At 45.2% G+C, this 19662-nt stretch overlaps 1 protein-coding gene across 1 annotated transcript in view; it reads left to right on the forward strand.

Annotated features, from left to right (window-relative positions):
* The first annotated feature begins 8677 nt into the window (after positions 1-8677).
* The window catches only part of CNP (2',3'-cyclic nucleotide 3' phosphodiesterase), a 51492-nt gene continuing 40507 nt past the window's right edge, over positions 8678-19662 (forward strand). The window contains exon 1 of the mRNA XM_069237666.1: positions 8678-8972. Within this exon, the coding sequence (XP_069093767.1) occupies positions 8940-8972 (33 nt within the window). The 5' untranslated portion in view covers positions 8678-8939. The remainder of the gene's footprint in view (positions 8973-19662) is intronic.

A 19662-nucleotide genomic window follows, 5' to 3' on the forward strand; every position in this document is an offset into this window, starting at 1 on the left:
GAGTGGGGCTGTGAGTGAGTGCATAAAGGTCTGAGTGGGTCTGTGAGTGGGTGCTGGAGTGTTTGAGTGGGTCTGTGAATGGGTATCTGAGGGTTTCAGTGGGTCTGGGAGTGGGTGTGTGAGAGTTTGAGTGGGTCTGTGAGTGGGTATGTGAGTGTCTAAGTGGGTCTGTGAGTGAGTATGCAAGGGTCTGAGTGGGGGTGTGAGTGGGTGCACAAGCTTCTGAGTGAGTCTGTGAGTGGGTGTGTGAGTGTTTGAGTGGGTGTGTAAGGGTCCGAGTGGGTGTGTGAGTGGGAGAAAGAGATTGAAAAGCAGACATTGACAGAGAGAGAGAGAGAAAGAGAGTGAGAGGGAGAGAGATAGAGAGTTTTTTAGATTTGATGAATGATACACTTAGAATGAGATATTTCTGGACGAATTGAAATGAAAAAATGTATTTATCAGTTAAAAAGTGTGAGATCACCTTTCAGTTTGAACCTTAAACTTTTGAAGTTTAAAAGAAATTAAAGTAGGAAAATGACCACAACACACCTGGAGTAGAACCCTCAACTTCCAGTGCAAGGGTCTGTGACCTTATCCTTTAAGCCATAGGCGACTCCTTACTGTGATGCTTCCAGACATACCTATGACAGTCAACCCAAACATGTGATTGGAAAGAAACATGAATGTTTCATCACTGCAAAGGTTTAACAGTCAAAAAAATAGTACATAAACAAACACACTGGAAAGCCATACTAGGATTTGAACCTTCAGCCTACTGAGTGACAGCACAAGACATTCATTATTAGCCCAGAAGTGACTCTGTTCCACTCTGCATCCAAACATAATTATAATATTCGTACCAACCATCTTGCTAGTTTTACTCTTTGAAGTCATTGTATAGAGAGACCATTTCGATAACAGGACCGCAGATAGCCTGAAGGTCCCCGCGGTCCTAAGCGGCTCCCCACATCCTGTGTGGCCACCTGCACAGAACTAGATATTTGCCCTACAGTGTCAGGGGCTCCCCGCATTGGATTTAAACGGATGCCCCATGGAGGTGGGGTCCAGGGGCTGCGGGGGCGGGTGGCCCTCTGCATCCATTTTCTACAAAGCCCTGGGGAGATGGTGGTCCCCGGGGCTGTGGGGCCATGGAGGGTCGGGTGGCATTGGATTCAAATGTGTTCCCCAGGGAGGTGGTGGTCCACGAGGCAGCTGGGGGGCCGTGTCCCCCTGCATCCATTTTCTACAAGGATCCATGGAGTGGTGATCCCAGGGGCTGTGGGGGGGCCAGGTGCCACCCACATCCATTTTCTATTTAGCCCCAGGGGGTGGGGGTCAAATTTTATATGCCCCCGGGACCTGGCCCACCCAGGGGCTTTCAGCAGATCCACTGCGATTCTCACCAAAAATTGCTCTGGATTTTCCCTCTGGGACCCCAGCACCAGAGCTAAGAGGTCAGGGTGTACCTACCCTGGCTTCTTTTAATTTTTTTCAGCTTTTTTCCTGGGACTCGACTATAACCGAGTACCAACATGGCTGCAAACACTTCCTTGTGAAAGAGTTGGCAGCCAATCATATCTCAGCACAAGACTGGCAGGGTTTGTGGAGCCATACTCTGCAGGCAGGGAAACAGAGGAACCTCCACTCTCAGCAAGTGAGAGCTGTCTGACAGCTGTCACTTGATGGAACTGGAATGTTTGCTCTGACTTGGCAGGGCGCCCCTCCCTCTGCATCTCATTAGATGCTGTGACCTGGGGAGGTGGCAGCCACTGGGGTGGTGGGAGGCTGGGTGCCCCCTGCATTTTATTGTTAGAAATTGTACCTCAGGGAGGTGGCGGTCCCTGGGGCTGCAGGGGCAGTGAATGTCTGTCATGTTTAATGCTATTTCCTAACTATAACGTCCCTGTAACATGGGTTTGGGAGTGGTTGTGTGGGTGTGTAAGTGGATGTGTAAGTCTGTATGTGATTGGCTGTATGGATCTGTGATTGGGTGTGTGAGTGTTTTGTGGGTCTGTGAGTTGGTGTGTGATTGGGTGTGTGAATGGTAGTGTGGGTGTGTATGTGATTGTGTGAGAGTGTTAGTGGATGTGTGAGTGCTATATGGGTCTGAGTGGGGGTGTGAGTGGCTTTGAGTGTCCATGAGTGGGTGTTGGAATGGCAGTATGGGTGTGTGAGTGGTTGTATGGGTGCATAAGTGGGTGTGTGGATGTTTTTTAATTAGGGTCTGGATCCGCAGATCCACCTGAATCCACCCAAGTCCTTAAGGATATGGGAGGATCCGGGGGTGCTTAAAAAAACATTTTTAGACAATTTCTTGCCCATGAGGGGTCCCTTACAGAACCCTCCATTAGTCCCCTGGGTTAGGGTACCTCTACCCTTACCCCTTTTATTTTATTTTTCCCACTGAGAACTTAGGCTGATTAACAAAATGGTGGCCGCAACTTCCCTCTCATGTTGCAGCCAGGCAATCACGGCATTGGTGTTAGCATGTAGATTCACAAGTCCACCAGTATCTGTGGAGGATCTGCGGCAGATCTGCGTCCCTAGGTATACAAATTTATTTTTCCTTTAATAACTCCTAAACTACTGAACAGCTTTACATCAAATTATTTAAAAAGTCTCTTTCTGGACCAAGAGCTAGCTTCCTACCAAATTTGTTGTAATTCCATCCAGAGGTTCAGGCTGTAGTCATGTCTAAAATCCCTGTAACAAATTGCATGGGGAAAAAGTGTTTTGGGACCCCCCCACGTTTCTCGGCCCCCACTTGATAGATTGCCCTAAAACTTTCCACACAGCAGCTGAAGTAAGTTGGATACTAGTTTTGAAAGTTTCATGAAGATTTGCCAAACGGTGCCAATGTTATTACTGTAGGAGGCTGGACTGGCTTGTAGTGAGTACCAAGGGGTACTTGCACCTTGCACCAGGCCCAGTTATCCCTTATTAGTGTATAGGGTGTCTAGCAGCATAGGCTGATAGATAATGGTAGCTTAGCAGAGCAGCTTAGGCTGAACTAGGAGACGAGTGAAGCTCCTACAGTACCACTTAGTGTCATATGCACAATATCATAAGAAAACACAATACACAGTTATACTAAAAATAAAGGTACTTTATTTTTATGACAATATGCCAAAGAATCTCAGTGTACCCTCAGTTTGAGGATAGCAAATATACACAAGATATATGTACACAATACCAAAAATATGCAGTATAGTCTTAGAAAACAGTGCAAACAATGTATAGTTACAATAGGATGCAATGGGGACACATAGGGATAGGGGCAACACACACCATATACTCCAAAAGTGGAATGCGAACCACGAATGGACCCCAAACCTATGTGACCTTGTAGAGGGTCGCTGGGACTATTAGAAAATAGTGAGGGTTAGAAAAATAGCCCACCCCAAAACCCTGAAAAGTGAGTGCAAAGTGCACTAAAGTTCCCCAAAGGACATAGAAGTCGTGATAGGGGAATTCTGCAGGAAAGACACAAACCAGCAATGCAACAACGATGGATTTCCAGTCGAGGGTACCTGTGGAACAAGGGGACCAAGTCCAAAAGTCACAAGCAAGTCGGAGATGGGCAAATGCCCAGGAAATGCCAGCTGTGGGTGCAAAGAAGCTGCCACTGGACAGTAGAAGCTTAGGTTTCTGCAGGAACGACAAGGGCTAGAGACTTCCCCTTTGGAGGACGGATCCCTCACGCCGTGGAGAGTCGTGCAGAAGTGTTTTCCCGCCGAAAGACCGCCAACAAGCCTTGCTAGCTGCAAATCGTGCGGTAAGGGTTTTTGGATGCTGCTATGGCCCAGGAGGGACCAGGATGTCGCCAATTGCGTCTGGGGACAGAGTGGGCGTCGAGCAAGACAAGGAGCCCTCTCAGCAGCAGGCAGCACCCGGAGAAGTGCCAGAAACAGGCACTACGAGGATGCATGAAACGGTGCTCACCCGAAGTTGCACAAAGGAGTCCCACGTCGCCGGAGACCAACTTAGAAAATCGTGCAATGCAGGTTAGAGTGCCGTGGACCCAGGCTGGACTGTGCACAAAGGATTTCCACTGGATGTGCACGGAGGCCAGAGTAGCTGCAAAAGTCGCGGTTCCCAGCAATGCAGTCTGGCGTGGGGAGGCAAGGACTTACCTCCACCAAACTTGGACTGAAGAGTCACTGGACTGTGGGAGTCACTTGGACAGAGTTGCTGGATTCAAGGGACCTCGCTCGTCGTGCTGAGAGAAGACCCAGGGGACCGGTGATGCAGTTCTTTGGTGCCTGCGGTTGCAGGGGGATGATTCCGTCGACCCACGGGAGATTTCTTCGGAGCTTCTAGTGCAGAGAGGAGGCAGACTACCCCCACAGCATGCACCACCAGGAAAACAGTCGAGAAGGCGGCAGGATCAGCGTTACAGCGTTGCAGTAGTCGTCTTTGCTACTATGTTGCAGTTTTGCAGGCTTCCAGCGCGGTCAGCAGTCGATTCCTTGGCAGAAGGTGAAGAGAGAGATGCAGAGGAACTCGGATGAGCTCTTGCATTCGTTATCCAAAGAATCCCAAGAGACAGAGACCCTAAATAGCCAGAAAAGAGGGTTTGGCTACCTAGGAGAGAGGATAGGCTAGCAACACCTGAAGGAGCCTATCAGAAGGAGTCTCTGACGTCACCTGGTGGCACTGGCCACTCAGAGCAGTCCAGTGTGCCAGCAGCACCTCTGTTTCCAAGATGGCAGAGGTCTGGAGCACACTGGAGGAGCTCTGGACACCTCCCAGGGGAGGTGCAGGTCAGGGGAGTGGTCACTCCCCTTTCCTTTGTCCAGTTTCGCGCCAGAGCAGGGCTAAGGGGTCCCTGAACCGGTGTAGACTGGCTTATGCAGAAATGGGCACCAAATGTGCCCATGAAAGCATTTCCAGAGGCTGGGGGAGGCTACTCCTCCCCTGCCTTCACACCATTTTCCAAAGGGAGAGGGTGTAACACCCTCTCTCAGAGGAAGTCCTTTGTTCTGCCATCCTGGGACAAGCCTGGCTTGACCCCAGGAGGGCAGAAACCTGTCTGAGGGGTTGGCAGCAGCAGCAGCTGTAGTGAAACCCCAGGAAAGGCAGTTTGGCAGTACCAGGGTCTGTGCTACAGACCACTGGGATCATGGGATTGTGCCAACTATGCCAGGGTGGCATAGAGGGGGCAATTCCATGATCATAAACATGTTACATGGCCATATTCGGAGTTACCATTGTGAAGCTACATATAGGTAGTGACCTATATGTAGTGCACGTGTGTAATGGTGTCCCCGCACTCACAAAGTCCGGGGAATTGGCCCTGAAAAATGTGGGGGCACCTTGGCTAGTGCCAGGGTGCCCTCACACTAAGTAACTTTGCACCTAACCTTTACCAGGTAAAGGTTAGACATATAGGTGACTTATAAGTTACTTAAGTGCAGTGTAAAAATGGCTGTGAAATAACGTGGACGTTATTTCACTCAGGCTGCAGTGGCAGGCCTGTGTAAGAATTGTCAGAGCTCCCTATGGGTGGCAAAAGAAATGCTGCAGCCCATAGGGATCTCCTGGAACCCCAATACCCTGGGTACCTCAGTACCATATACTAGGGAATTATAAGGGTGTTCCAGTAAGCCAATGTAAATTGGTAAAATTGGTCACTAGCCTGTTAGTGACAATTTGAAAGAAATGAGAGAGCATAACCACTGAGGTTCTGGTTAGCAGAGCCTCAGTGAGACAGTTAGGCACCACACAGGGAACACATACATATAGGCCACAAACTTATGAGCACTGGGGTCCTGGCTAGCAGGGTCCCAGTGACACATAACAAACATACTGAAAACATAGGGTTTTCACTATGAGCACTGGGCCCTGGCTGGCAGGATCCCAGTGAGACAGTGAAAACACCCTGACATACACTCACAAACAGGCCAAAAGTGGGGGTAACAAGGCTAGAAAGAGGCTACTTTCTCACAATTACTAAAACAAAAAACACTTTTCCTTCGGAGACTAGGTCCTAACTATATATACTGGCAACCACTGGTCGATTATATACATATATATATATATATATATATATTTATTTTTTTTCACTGAAAAAACTAAAAGGTTAATGTAACATTAAAGATAGGTGAATTTCTCACTGACCTTAACGCTTTGAACTAAACAAACAAAAAAAAAACACAGAAATTCAGCAGTTATAGTTTGTAGAACTAACTATAACTTGCGCCCCCGCCATGCACTTCTTATTGCCTTGCATATGACATCACTCATGACATGTTCTATGGCATCATTTATGACATACTGTTGACATCTCAAATGACATAGTGCTGCTAACTATAACTGCTGAGTTTCTGCTGAATTTTTGCACTTTAGTTCAAAAAATTTCACATACCTATAACGTTACTTTAACCTTTGTTTTTTTGGTGCATTTTATAGACTGTATACATAGACTGGTTTCTCCTGTTTGACTTCTCTCTCAAATGACGGGTGTGCCTAGTAGTGAGTGGAGAGGGACTGCGTTTTCCTCTCAGACCTCTCCCTCAGATGATGGGTGTACATATTAGGCTGTTTACATGGACTGGCCTCTTCTGTCAGACCTCCCTATCAGATGGCGGATGTGGGCGCTAGGCTATATGAAGAAAGGCTGGCCTCTCCGCTGAGACCTTTCTCTTGGATTACAATTGTGCACAGTATGCTCTGTCCAGGGACGGTCACCCTACTAACACCCCTTTCTCTGACTATGGGTGTGAATAGTAGGGTGTGGGAAGAGACTATAAACTACTCACAACTCTTACAAAGCAAATGGACGTAAATAGAAGACTCTGATAAACACTATCTCCGGTTAGATTCCTTCCCATAGTAATAAGTGTTCATACTACAATGTATTCAAAGATCACCCACTACTTTCTACTGTTCACGATTCCGCAAGAGTCTCGCAAGATCATAACTTTTTTTTGAAAATAAGAATTAACCATCTACTCATCACAGTACATGACCACAATATGCATTCCTACTAATGGAGTGTATGGTGAAATGATCTACTCTTTTTTACTATTTGCGATCCCACAAGAGTCCTGCGAGATCGTAAAAATTAGTTAAAAACAATATACATTTTTTTTCACTGTAGTCATCCATTAGATGCCTACTTTCTAAACTTAGGGGGCCAGCATGCCTTTCTGCCCCCCTTTTATAGCTATTTTTTTCATTTCTATTAGACCTCCAATTTTTCACAGTAAACAGTAATGGCATTCATTTCATTTTCAAACTTTCCAACAGCCAGGCTATCAGAGCGCTTGTTAGACTTGCAAGAGCATGAAGGCTTACAGGACAAAAATGGCCTCTCGGCCAATCACAGGACTCCATTTGATTTCGCACTTTCGGGGGAGGATCATAAGGCTCTAGCAAGCCCAACTGCCAAAATATACAATTATTTTTCACCTTTAATTCCTCAAAAACGACTGAATGGATTTACACGAAATCACAAAAAGCACAATCTGCGGACCAAGATCTGGTTTTGTGCCCAATTTGGTGTAATTCTGTTCAATAGTATTTGCTGTAGAAGTCTATGGAAAATGCATGGGGATTTTACGTTTTGGGACCCGCCTTTTTTCTTGGTCCCTGCTTGACGGATCTCCCTGAAACTTCCCAAAAAAGAGCTGAGGGGGATTAACTTGTTTTAGACAGTTTTATGACGATTGGTCAAATGGGGCCAAAGTTATTAGCAAACCAAAAAACGCTTTCTATGGAAAAGTCCTAAATATACCTACTGCTACTGCCAGTAGGTAATACACACACACACACACACACATTTACAAGGCTATGTTTACAAGCACTAACTGTGGCAGGACCTCCACCCTAAGTCCTCCTCCTCTCTGCTGGGGACATACATTCAACCACCTCCTGGCCTACCTGAAACAAACAAATAAATACTTAAATAATTTTAGGCTTTAGAGGTGCATGTAAAGGAAAGCAGAGTTTCAGTTCTGTTTTGCAGGATGACTTGACCTTTGTCCTAAAACCCAGGAGATGTTTTTAAAATTAAGAAAAGCGTTGGGATGCTGGAACAGTCTTCTGAGAACAAGGACTGGCTGCGGAAAAGGGGACGCCTGGTCACGCTATATTGAATGCCAGGGCGCCGAACGGTAGTCTTGATGCAACTCCATGCTTTTTAATCCAATACCAGACACACCCTTCCCCTTTCTCGCAGTTTCTGCTTTCTCCCTTAGGGACAGTGTCCTGTTTCTCTTCTTCTTTTTTTTTCCTGTTTGTTTTCATGTCTCTTGCTCTCGGTCAATATCTCATGAGTAAAAATAAGTGCCGGCCCACAAAAACACGAGTGCAGGTAGGCTCCACCGGCAAACACTCACTCAAAATAAGCACTGCTTAAAGGGTAAACTTTAAATTAACTTAGTAAAGCACGGTTTATTTTTGGCTCAGTGAAGTCAATAATTCAGGTAGCACTGGGCTCGTTCTTTCGCTAGTTGGGAGCGCGCGGACCCCGGTCTCGCGTTTTGTCCGCCTCGCGCTCTTTTAGCGACTCGTAAGTATGTGCGCGGCCGGAGGCGAGCGCGAGGATCTCTTCACGAGAAGGCGCGTGCGTTTCCCGGTCAGGCGCCGTTTCCCGCCAGAGGGCGCGCGAAGGCCGTGTGTTTGCCTTCCTGAGAGGGCCGAGGCCGCTCGACCTTCCCCTCCAATCAGCAGCTGCCCTGCCGTTTTGTTTCGTTTCCTCGAGTGTGTCTGAATTTTCTTGTTGTTCTGAGAGCGAAAGTAGGCACCGTGCCCGGCCTGCTCCCCAGCGCGTGGGCGTGGAAAGACCTCAGCGGGCTCGTTATCTGTAGTAGGGCGTTTGTTCGAGTGTGTGGGTGGGGGCTCCCCGTGCCCTGCTCACCAGGAGGGTGGGGAGAACATCTGTTCGCTCTGAGAGCCGAGTAGAAAAGCCCCGGCCTGACCCCGTGCAGAGCCTAGCCCGGGACTCTCCGCACATGCTGCTGACGCCGAGCGGCCTCTTGCTGGGGGTGAGTGCGGTGGCCGTGTGGCTAGGGGCGTGCATACTCCGCCCTGGAGTAGTAGGGTTTGGGCGACTTCCACAGGCTTTGCCTGTGGCTGTTACCAAGGGGCGCTTGTGTAAGGGCGGGGCTGGTCACCAGTGTAATGGGGGATCTCTTGAACAGGTGCATGGCACAGGTCTGCTTTGTTTCAGGCGCGTTGCATGGGCATACGGGTGCTTTTTTTCACGTCACTTTGATGTAGACCCACGCTTTCCTTCCTTCACATCACGTACATCCCTACACATATTAGTCTAGTTGGTCTAGACTACAACTCTTGGAATGCAGTGATCTGTTAAATTACAGGCCATGGCATGGGCAGAAAGGGGTACTCTCCTTTACAGGCACGTGGCACATAAGAGGGTGTACTGCTTCACATGGGGGTGAGCGTTGTGCTTTAAGGGGTGGGGGGACTGAAAAAGGAAGAGTACTTGCACTCATTTTCGCAGGAGATGTATATGTGCAAGTACCGGCACTTCTCAGTTTGAGAGAGGTACTCTGGTAGTGTGAGTAACAACACACCCATATTCTCATTTAAAGCACTGGCTGAGAGCTGCATGCTTCACAGCAACATGACGCACAGAAAGGGCGTTTTTTTGCTTCACATTAGGATGCTCCATCGGGGGAGGCTGAATGTGCGGGGTTGGATGTTGAGACCATGGGGACTCTTCCTATAAAATATAACTTTTTCCCAAGTCGGTACTGATAACACGCCTGTCATAAGGGTAGATGGCAGTAGAGTCAGAATTCAGGGTAGGTGACACATTGTTGTGTTTGAAATGTGAGAAGAAGGGAATTTGACGGAAAGCACCTCCTGTTCGTATATAGAGGCGCTCCTCAGTCATTTCCCTCTTAGCATGCTCTTAACTGCAAAACAGACCGATGGAATGAAATGGCAACATATCACCAGTTCTTATTTCAACAGTTAAGACGTTAAGTGTATGTATTTTATGAGGCCACGGGGAGATGGGGTGTTGTATTATTTCTGTTACGTACAATATGCCTCTGGTATTGTATCGTATTGCTTGTCTGGGTCCCTTCAATACTGGTCTGTGATTTATTTTTGTATTTTATTTTTTATCGCGGTCCGGAGTCTTACCCTGTGATGATGCCTTATTCATTGAGCTGTGGGTGTATACGTTTGGTGTCTATAGGTGTGCGCTGGGATAACATTTGCTTGTGCATTTTTAGGTCAATCATTTTTTAGGTAAATAATATGCTAAATGTAAAGACTCGAGTACTTTTCCTTCCTGAACCTTAATTACGAGGGGGCCGAGGATAGGTGTCGTTTATCACAACCGACAGATCAGATGAATTGCACCTGTTCCAAATGTTTGTGATATTTAATTGCTCCAAAATCCGAATTTTTCTGTATGTATTTTATTTTTTCCCCGCTTATATGTTGGCAGGTTTACCTCCTGAAATTTGATGAAGGTGCAGACTTTGGGCCGGATCACGACCTTGGCGGAGGGGATTACTCCATCACAAACGTGACGGATATCCCGCCTTCCGTATTAAAAGTTCCGAACTTTTAATTCGGCGGACCAGGTATCTGTCACGTTTGTGACAAAGTAATCCCCTCCGCCAAGGTCCTAATCAAGCCCTTTATCCCCACGAGTGATTACTAGATCTTGTAAACTCTGTGTAACTCAGAATTCATACTCCTGCACAGATAGGGGCCTATGCAGGGGTCTGCACAGGGATCAAAAAATTCCAGCCCACCCTTAATGAGGACCTAAAGGTTTCAAATGACTACCCATTTTACTGTACAGATAGTCGTGTTTCTAGTGTCAATCATTGGAGGCGAGCCTGGCACAGTGGAGCACTGTCCCATCAATAGTCACACATCTAGGGTTATTCGTTTTCTATTAAGAAAACCTTTTGTCCTAACGTCATTAAGATGGTAGGGGTCATGTGCTCTCTGCCTGCGATGTTATTTGTATGAATCAGGGATATCCTTCATCATAGACACTATTCCTTTTGGGTAACGTGTACCTGTCACTTTTATGTTACCTTGTTGCTCTGAGTGCTCCAGTCAGATGTTGCTTGTGAGTATGGCCCTCATTATGACTTTGGCGGTCTCTGAGCGAGACTGCCAAAGCCACGTGCGCCAGAAGACTGCCAGTGCTGGCGGTCTTCCGCCTGCCATGTAATGGGTACTGCCGGATTTCCACCACACTGTGGGCGGATATCTGGCAGCAGCCATGCTGGCAGGTGGTGGCGCTCCGGCGTTGCTACCACCTGCCCTGCCAGTAGGATGCCGCCAGCCATATGATGACCATTAATACGGCCTGGAGGTGTCCTGCTGGCGGGGCGCTGCTGGGGGTGGCAGCACTCATTCCTATACCCTGCGGTATGACCTCCTGGCCGGACAAGGTAAGTTGGGAGTCCGACAGGGGAGGTGGGTGGGGAGTGTTGTGTGTGGTGTCTGCGTGTGTGTATGAATGTGGGTGTGCATGTGTGAATGCGACTGTAAGTATTGTATGCCTGTGAGTGAATGCGTGAGAGAATCTTTGGGTGAATGCGTATATGGATGCATGTGAGTGAATGTGTATATGGATGCATGTGAGTGAATGCGTGTCTGGAAGTGTAGGTGAATGGGTGTATGCGTGGTGCGTGTGGGTGTCTGTGTGCATGTATGCTAGAAGGGGGTTGCGGGGCAATATGTGAGTAGGGCAGTGGAGGCACTGTGGCTGTAGAGGGGCTGGGGTAGTCAGGTGCTTGCTGGGGGTATCGAGGAGCCGTCTACCTGTGACCAGGAAGGAATTCCCGGTCACCGGTAGCCCTACCACCATGGTTTTCGTCGTGGTGCTACCGTCGCGGAAACCATGGCAGTAGGCCGGCTCCTAATACCACCGGCGGTCGTCTGTGGACCGCCGGGTTGGAGATGAAAATCTCCGGCGGTTTATACCGCCATGGCGGTAAAGGTGGAGATGTGCCGGGTTGGCTGCGGCCAACCCACCACACTCATAATGTGTTGGTCTTCACCGCCATCCTGTTGGCGGTGATACCGACACATTAACCCTGGCATTCGGAAGACCGCCAGGGTCATAATGGCCACCTTTATGTGCAGTACCAAAATTGGTGGAGGAGGGGTGATGGTACTTGGGCCCCGTTTCCTGAGAGACTTGGAACATGATATTGTTGAGACTTTGTGTTGTGTGGAGTGTTTTAACCCGCAAATGCGTGTTTCTCTTCTCTGTGGAGCATTGATGTCAAAGATACTGTCTTTAGCTCTTACATTGGGACTTTATTTAACATGATTTTACATGCTATAATGGCACTATTTAACATTACTCAAGGGAATCTTGCCTGATAGTTGGTTGATTATATCACAATGTAATATTTTATTTTGTGGAGTAGTACCATACTTTTGGTGGCTATTTAAAATTACACGGCGCTGTACTTTACAGCGGAAATATATCTTTCAAGAGTTAGATTTTTGCCTTAATAGGCTGAAATAGAGTCATTGCGGAGGTTTCTTCTGTATTATTTTATATTATTCTCTGTTTGCCTTGTGCTTTGAGTGGTAAAACAGTTCAAGCTTCTGAAATTCTTTGTGATTTGAAGTGAGGCATCCATTAATTATTTGAAGGGATTCGTCTAGTATGAGCATGCCACGATAATATGGCATACACAGTTAAAGAACATCTAGAAATTGACTCTTGAGCCAGTCACAACACTAGTGCGACAACGGTCACATACATACATACATCCTAATGTCAAGTACCTCAAGAACACAAGAGCAAAGAATGTTACAGTTAGGCTTCAAACCTGAAAAGTTCTGGAATAATATCTCAGTTTGTGTAAGCGGGGCACCAAATTAAGTCTCTGCAGGAGTGCTTTGGAGGAGTTTTGAAAACGTTAATGCTCATCCAAAAAAGCGAAATGGTTTGACGGTGATGAAGAGGCCATTGAAACAACCTTTTTTCTGCTGTAGACCAAGTCTTTACTAGAGAGATGTAGCTCTTATTCTAGCTTCACTGGGGCTATTTTGAGCGCTCCAAATTAAGACACAAATACATTTCGTTGATGTAGTCCAAACAGGAACACATTGTAGTCATAACTCCTATCATCCTATGTGGGAATACTAGAAAGGGAAAAACTTGATATGACAGCCCTTCTAATTTGACCTGTCTTAAAATATCATAAACAAGCTATCATATGTGACTGTTCCATGCTCTTGCGTGGGAGACACATTCGTTTTGAAGTGATGTAGGTGACGTGTGATGCACTTCTTTTTTTTAAGCATATGTGTGCTACACAGAGTGTGTCACACGCCTCCCCCCCCAACACCCCACATATTCCTCAGCCGCATAGTTCTGAAAATGTAGCAACTAAGAAGTCTTGCAGAGAGAGATTGAGGCCCATATTTATGAAGCCAATGTGCTTCACAAGAACAACATAGGCTTTAGTAATATTTTCAAAGCCACACAAGGTCTGATTTGCGTGATCTTGTATAGCTTTGTAAAGAGATGTAATGCAAGTGCAGCTGCTTCCGCTGCATTACCTTACATTTCAGCTACTTGTGAGGTGTTCTACGGGTGGAACGTGGGTGTTCCCATGCATCCAGCCTTGGAATTTAGCATATTCCCATATTTACAAAGGCTTGTAAACCTGGGAATATGTCAAAATGCTGTGCCTTCCCAAGTGAGGTGTAACAAGGAGAAATATGTTTATTTCTCCTTGTTATTTCCTCTGTCTACTTCTGCTGCATTGTGTAGCACACATGGAGGAAACATGTTTTTTTTTCATGCAGGAATGTGCCCCTTCCTGCACAAAAACAATCCTGCCTGGAATGAAGGCACCCTTGGTGCATTGGTGCTAGGCTGCACACAGTGCACCAGCGCAAGGAGAGAGACAAAATGCTCCATATCTTTGTAAATATGGAGCATTTCTACTCTTTCCCTTTAAAGCAGCACAACAACTTTGCTTGCTGCCCTGCATTGCATGAAATTTTAGTAAATGTGCCTCAGAGGATCTAAAATTGAGACTGAAATCTACACCATTAAAAACCATAGAACAAGTTTCACTGCATTTGCCTGCTTCAAGACCTGAAAACGCACATATGGCTTTTGTAGGCTTCAATAACTTTAACATGGTAGTTTCTGTAAGATCTGTGATCTTTCTCACTCCATCATAATAGTAGTGACATGCTGGTGTTTATTAAAATGCCTTAATGAATCACATAGAATAACTGGTTGACATTGTGAAGGCTGTGGTGATCAGTCACAGTGCAGCTAGTCATCATTGCCTGGATGTAGTGGAAAAAGATAAACGTTTTATATCTATAATTGCAAATGTGTGGGTGGGTATTTTTAATTGCTTTGAGCTGTATACACTCTGCTGTGGTAGCCCAGTGGGCCTTCCAGGTGAATTGGCAGATTGTGGGGTCACTTATAGCACAGTGTCAATAGCAGTGTGGGCCTAATTAACACTTTACTGTATGAATGGGGACATAGGTATTACCAAGGAGCTGAAGCTGAGTAAATATACTGCTTCAATAACTTGCACCAAAGTGTGCTGCTGTCTCTGCGCTTTTATGCGGTTCGTGGTAACTGCCACAAAAGTAATGAGATATTTCATGCTTAATTAAGCCCATGTACACTTTTTGTAGTCAAGTGAAGTGTCCTTTAACACTCCCAATAATCATACTAGTGTGCAGGTACAAGGGACTGAAAACTTTGCTGTTTGTATAGTTCTTTTCAAAGCTTGGAAAAGCAGTGTAGTTCTTTCTACCTGACCTTTTTTCTGATCTGCATTGTTTTCGCATTAATCAGAAAACAGTATGAAAGCTAATTTAAGGTGCGACTCCTGTGTTGAATCTGAAACTGGGTGTGTGAAGAGATCCTCATTTTAATTGCTTTTAAAGGTCACTCCAGAGCAAGGTAAAATTATTTCCTTTTCCTATGCTACTGGCCATTGCTTGGCGATGGGGGTGGGAGGCTCTAGCCTATCCAGTGTGTCTTGATAAAACATCATAACCTTCACTAGTTCTGATAAGTTTGACCTGCAACTTCTGCTGCTGTGTCTCCTGCTGCAGAACACTCATCAAGACAAGGATCCAAGTCCTAAGATGCACTGTCTCAGAATTGGAAGTAGAGTTTTGAACTTGGATATAACTGAATATTGGTTGTCCAGGCCTTCCGCCTGCTCACCCGAAATAGGATAATTATTGGCTACTTTGAACCAGTAACTGGTGCTTCACCGGGACATTGAGAAGGCCTTCCTCTCTACTGGACATTGAGAAGGCCTTCCTCTCTACTGGTAGAGATAATTGCTAGTGACGGGTCCTTCTTTGCAGGTAGCTTTCCACCTTTGACACTAGATAATACTTGCTGCTATGAACAACCAGGAAAGGCTCCATAGAGAGGAAAGACTAGCACAGAAAGGAGCCGATTGCCAGGAAGACCTGCACCGGGCCCTGTTGACTGAAGCTCAGCATGTTTGTCAACTTAATGGACTAATCTGCCCAGAAACCTACCATCCTTACAACCCAGTTGGCCAGAGTTACAGAGGCAAACATACACTACAGTGCTCACACACCAAACAATTTCGTGGTGCTACATAAGGGGCCAGACTGATCAACATGGACAAATGGAACTCAAAAGATTGAGATGAGAACTAGGTTTTCAGTTTTTTGCAAAAGAAAAGTTCTTGATTGGTTTCAGTAGAACAAAGGAGCAAGTTTCTCAATAAGGGAGCACAGAATGAACAAGTGCCTCCCAGTCTCTGATATTGGAATCGGGGGACCACTAGAAGGTCTGCACTCCTGGAACGCAGAGTGCACAAATGTTGATAGGAGCTGAGATGTTGAATCAGTCATTATTCTGGTTGCTGCCTTTTGAATACATTGGAACTGTTTTAGACCATTACTTAGTGGACATGCTAAATTCCATGGTTGGATTCATGCCTACCCTGCCACAATTCCCTTCATACTATTCGGGTGCCTGTATCTGCCATAGAGAGACAAGGGGGTATTTCCTTTAAATGAACTTGCATTCCATTGGCTGATGCCTATAGCTAATGACTTTAAAGTTGCATTGCATTCTGACCCTGTGTCCAAGTTCCCAGTCATGTCCGGTCGAGACTGTAGGTCTAGTGGGTATCCCCAGTCATGTGGATTCCCATAGCACATTAAAGTTTGCTACTGACAGTACCTTTTCCTGTTACAGCCCCTTAAAGTGTGGTGCGGCAGAGGGCCACTACAACCGCTGCTGACTCACTGATAAATATGTCCCCATTGAAAGAGTTACCACTGACTTGGAAACTAGTTGAGTTATTACGTCGCCTTTGTGACTTGGCTCCTTGCTGGACACTGAGACTGGACCTCTTTAGCTGTAGAGACTCAGTACCTTGGCTACCATTACTCTTGCACTCGTCATTACTTTCAACTTTGGTGGGACCTGTATGGTCTGGAGTTTTGGGCTGAGGGTTTCAGAAGAATGATTAACTGGAAATTTGGCAGCAGGGTCTCACAGTTGCCCAGTTTGTACCATTCATAAAAACTGAGAAATACATGTATCCTGGGAAATCTGCTGTTTTGCATCCTGCTATCTGATACCTTTGTAGAAAAAGCTGACCATTGTAAAAGATGTCTGAGTATTGTGCCCTTGAAAGCCATAACTCTAGGGCTCACTGTTATTTAAAAAAAAAAAAAAACAAGACAGAAGAAACAATAAATATATTGCATGTGCAATAATTGTAACTTCTCGTTTACTTATCCGATTTTAGAAGTCTTCTTCAGGATTGCTGCACTGGCTGGACATTGAGTTTGTGTTATTTACCGTGTGGTGCTGCACCTGAGTTTGTAACCTCTATTGCTTCCTAGAGTAAGCATTGACAGCTGGATTTCTCGAATGGTTTGGTTATCAATTTGGAATGTAACAAAGTTCTCACAGCGCAAATTCTAGCAATCCTATTAAAATAAAGAATTTCATTTCTACCACTTAACGGGCACCCCCCTCAAAGCAGGGTCAGCTGGTAAAATTTTAGTCTCAGTAACTGAACTGGCAAGTATAGAGCATCCGTGCTTTGTAAAGCACGATCCAAAAATACTTACAAATGCATTTACAAAGGAGTTTAGACACGGAGAGTCGGAGTTGAGAATCCAGACCAAGGTCTTATTTATATTGCTGCAGCAAAGAGAACAGATTTACAACTGGCATCCCCAGCCCGAAGTAAAGTGTGCTGACATGGTGCTTTTACCAGCAATATTTATACTCCTACATAGAAGGGTACATAAAATATGTAAATAATGATATACGTCATACAGGAATTTAAGGAGGGAATCGGTTTCCACACACTGGTTCCCGTCCTTGCTCTGTCCTCTACTACTTTCTGCAGCTGTCTGACTTCTCACATTCTGAGAACCCTTCAAAGGATTTCATGGTTCAAAGATATCGATATCACATTCAGGCCTTCCTGCCATATATTATCAACATTTCCCTCCCCAAAATACAAGAGCCGAGGTTGGTTAGTTTATTTTTTACCACATGATTATAATGAGTAATGTGCCCCAGCTAGGGAAAGAAACCAGCTGCAAGCCCGTTGTAGAACCAGGCTTTTTACTAAACAAATATATAAGATAGCATATGCAATAGGTAGTGCGTTTAGCTAGAGAGCTCAAACTAAATGTCTATATGGAAAAGGAGCAATACAAAATGGATTCTTACAACTTTACAAAAGCCATTATCCAATTCTGTACCAGGCTCCTATTGAACTGACACACAAGACAGCCTGATCTTTGTTGGACTGTTTTTTGAGAGGGACAAGAAAGCCAGTTGCTCTAAAAGAATGGAATTGTTTACTTGCAAGTGGGCTATTCCGTGTACGTGGCATCAATGCGAGCGATTGTTAATTATGTTCTATAATAAGGTTTTGTTTCATGTGGACTGTATTCACTTGTATAAAATAGACCCGTCTTGTTTTCTATTTTGGATAATACAACAGTTGTTGCCACCAAACGACTCTTTATTTACTCTCACAGTTGGTTTCTTATATGTGTTTTTATTATTTGTTTAATCTTATGTTCTGGTCTGTGTAGGATGACTAAAATACACATAGCATGTGTAAAGAGTCCTAAGAACGGAATAGCCCTATTCCCTTACTATGCATATATGTTTATTATTTGTTTTCCAGATTACTTTGAGCCCTAAACTTGTACGTGTTTTATTTAATGATAGATCTATTTTGTAAAACGATCATTCAGATATCATATGTTTTATACATAACAGCTTTCTCAACCATTTGAGTGTCCATACCTGTAAGCTAATTCGGCCAGTGGCTTTTTTCATCACACTTTCCACCGCTCCCTCTGGAGAATCATTTTAAAAGTAAACTTCTTAAAGTTGATTGTTTAAAGCATTTATTTAGACTGAGGAAGTATGGTATATATTGGGATTAGGTTACCAGATGACTAGATATGACTAGATATTACCAACGATACCACGTTTCTGCCCCGGGGCTTTAATTAACCACCCAGTGCAAGCTGGGTGTTGTCGGTTTGGTAAACCACAATTGAAACCGTAGGACTAAAGTTGTAAATTGTTCGTAGAAGAAAAAACTGAGTTAGAGCACAGTGTCCCTGATGGCGTTGAGTTATCTGGTAACCTTACTTAAGAATTTACTTGCTTGAGTGATTAGCGCCGCAAAGTTACCTCTGCGATGTTGAAATTACCATATTTTGCACAGTTGCCATCACTACTCTGCTACTTCGACCAGACAAACACAAACTACTGTGAAGTGTGTGTGTGTGTGTGTAGTGTTTTTTTTTAATTTTTTAATTTTTTTAGTGTCAATAAATGTAGGCATCTTTGAAACCAGAAGTGGATTTTAGTTTTAGTTATGACACACAAGTGCTATTATGTATGTGTGTGTGTGTGTGTGTGTGTGTGTAGTGTTTTTTCCCTAGGAGCCCACACTTTTCTTTCTAGACAGACTGTCCATTAAAGAAGAGTCCCTCATTATCTAGCAATTGATGTGTGTCATACCTGCAATCAGAAGCCACTCCATGTTTCAAAGATGCCTATATCTAACAGTGCCCAAAAGGTGATTCTCTTGTTGCCTTACACTACCATTTTCTTCTTTGCCTAGAACAACAGATGTGCTGGTATTATAGAAGTGTTCAGAGGACTTTAACGTTATGTGGTGCCCAATAAGGGTCCAATAGATCTGGGCGCCCTGGTACTCCTTCAAAATAGAAAACCCACCAACAGGACTGTTTTGAGTGGTGACTGTTCTATATGTGCAGATTGGCCATGATGGGGTGGTCGCCCACATTCCTGTTCAAAGGTGGTTAAGAAGAAGTCTTGCTGTGAATCAACCGCTTCCATCAGTTATGTTTGCTAGAAGAGAATGTTCATAATAATAAGGAACCTGGATAAGGCAGTCTCAACTTGAACCCTAATGGGTGAAAGTCCCTCATGGCGCTTCAAGGATCTTGCTTGCATGTTGCATCCCCATCTCAGTACCTTCGTTTGTGATTAAAAACCATGTTTGGGCACTGGCAACACTTTTTCCTGTACTTCACCAGAGCAGTGTGCTTCTGGTTCCTTATTGGACCACCCTAGGATGAGCTGTATTGACTCAGTAATGGAGACAGTCGCCAAGGAAAGTTAATTTCTTCAAGGCCACCGCATACAAAATACTTTCTCGTCAC

This window comes from Pleurodeles waltl, chromosome 6 (assembly GCF_031143425.1).
Source record: "Pleurodeles waltl isolate 20211129_DDA chromosome 6, aPleWal1.hap1.20221129, whole genome shotgun sequence".
Classification (NCBI taxonomy): domain Eukaryota; kingdom Metazoa; phylum Chordata; class Amphibia; order Caudata; family Salamandridae; genus Pleurodeles; species Pleurodeles waltl.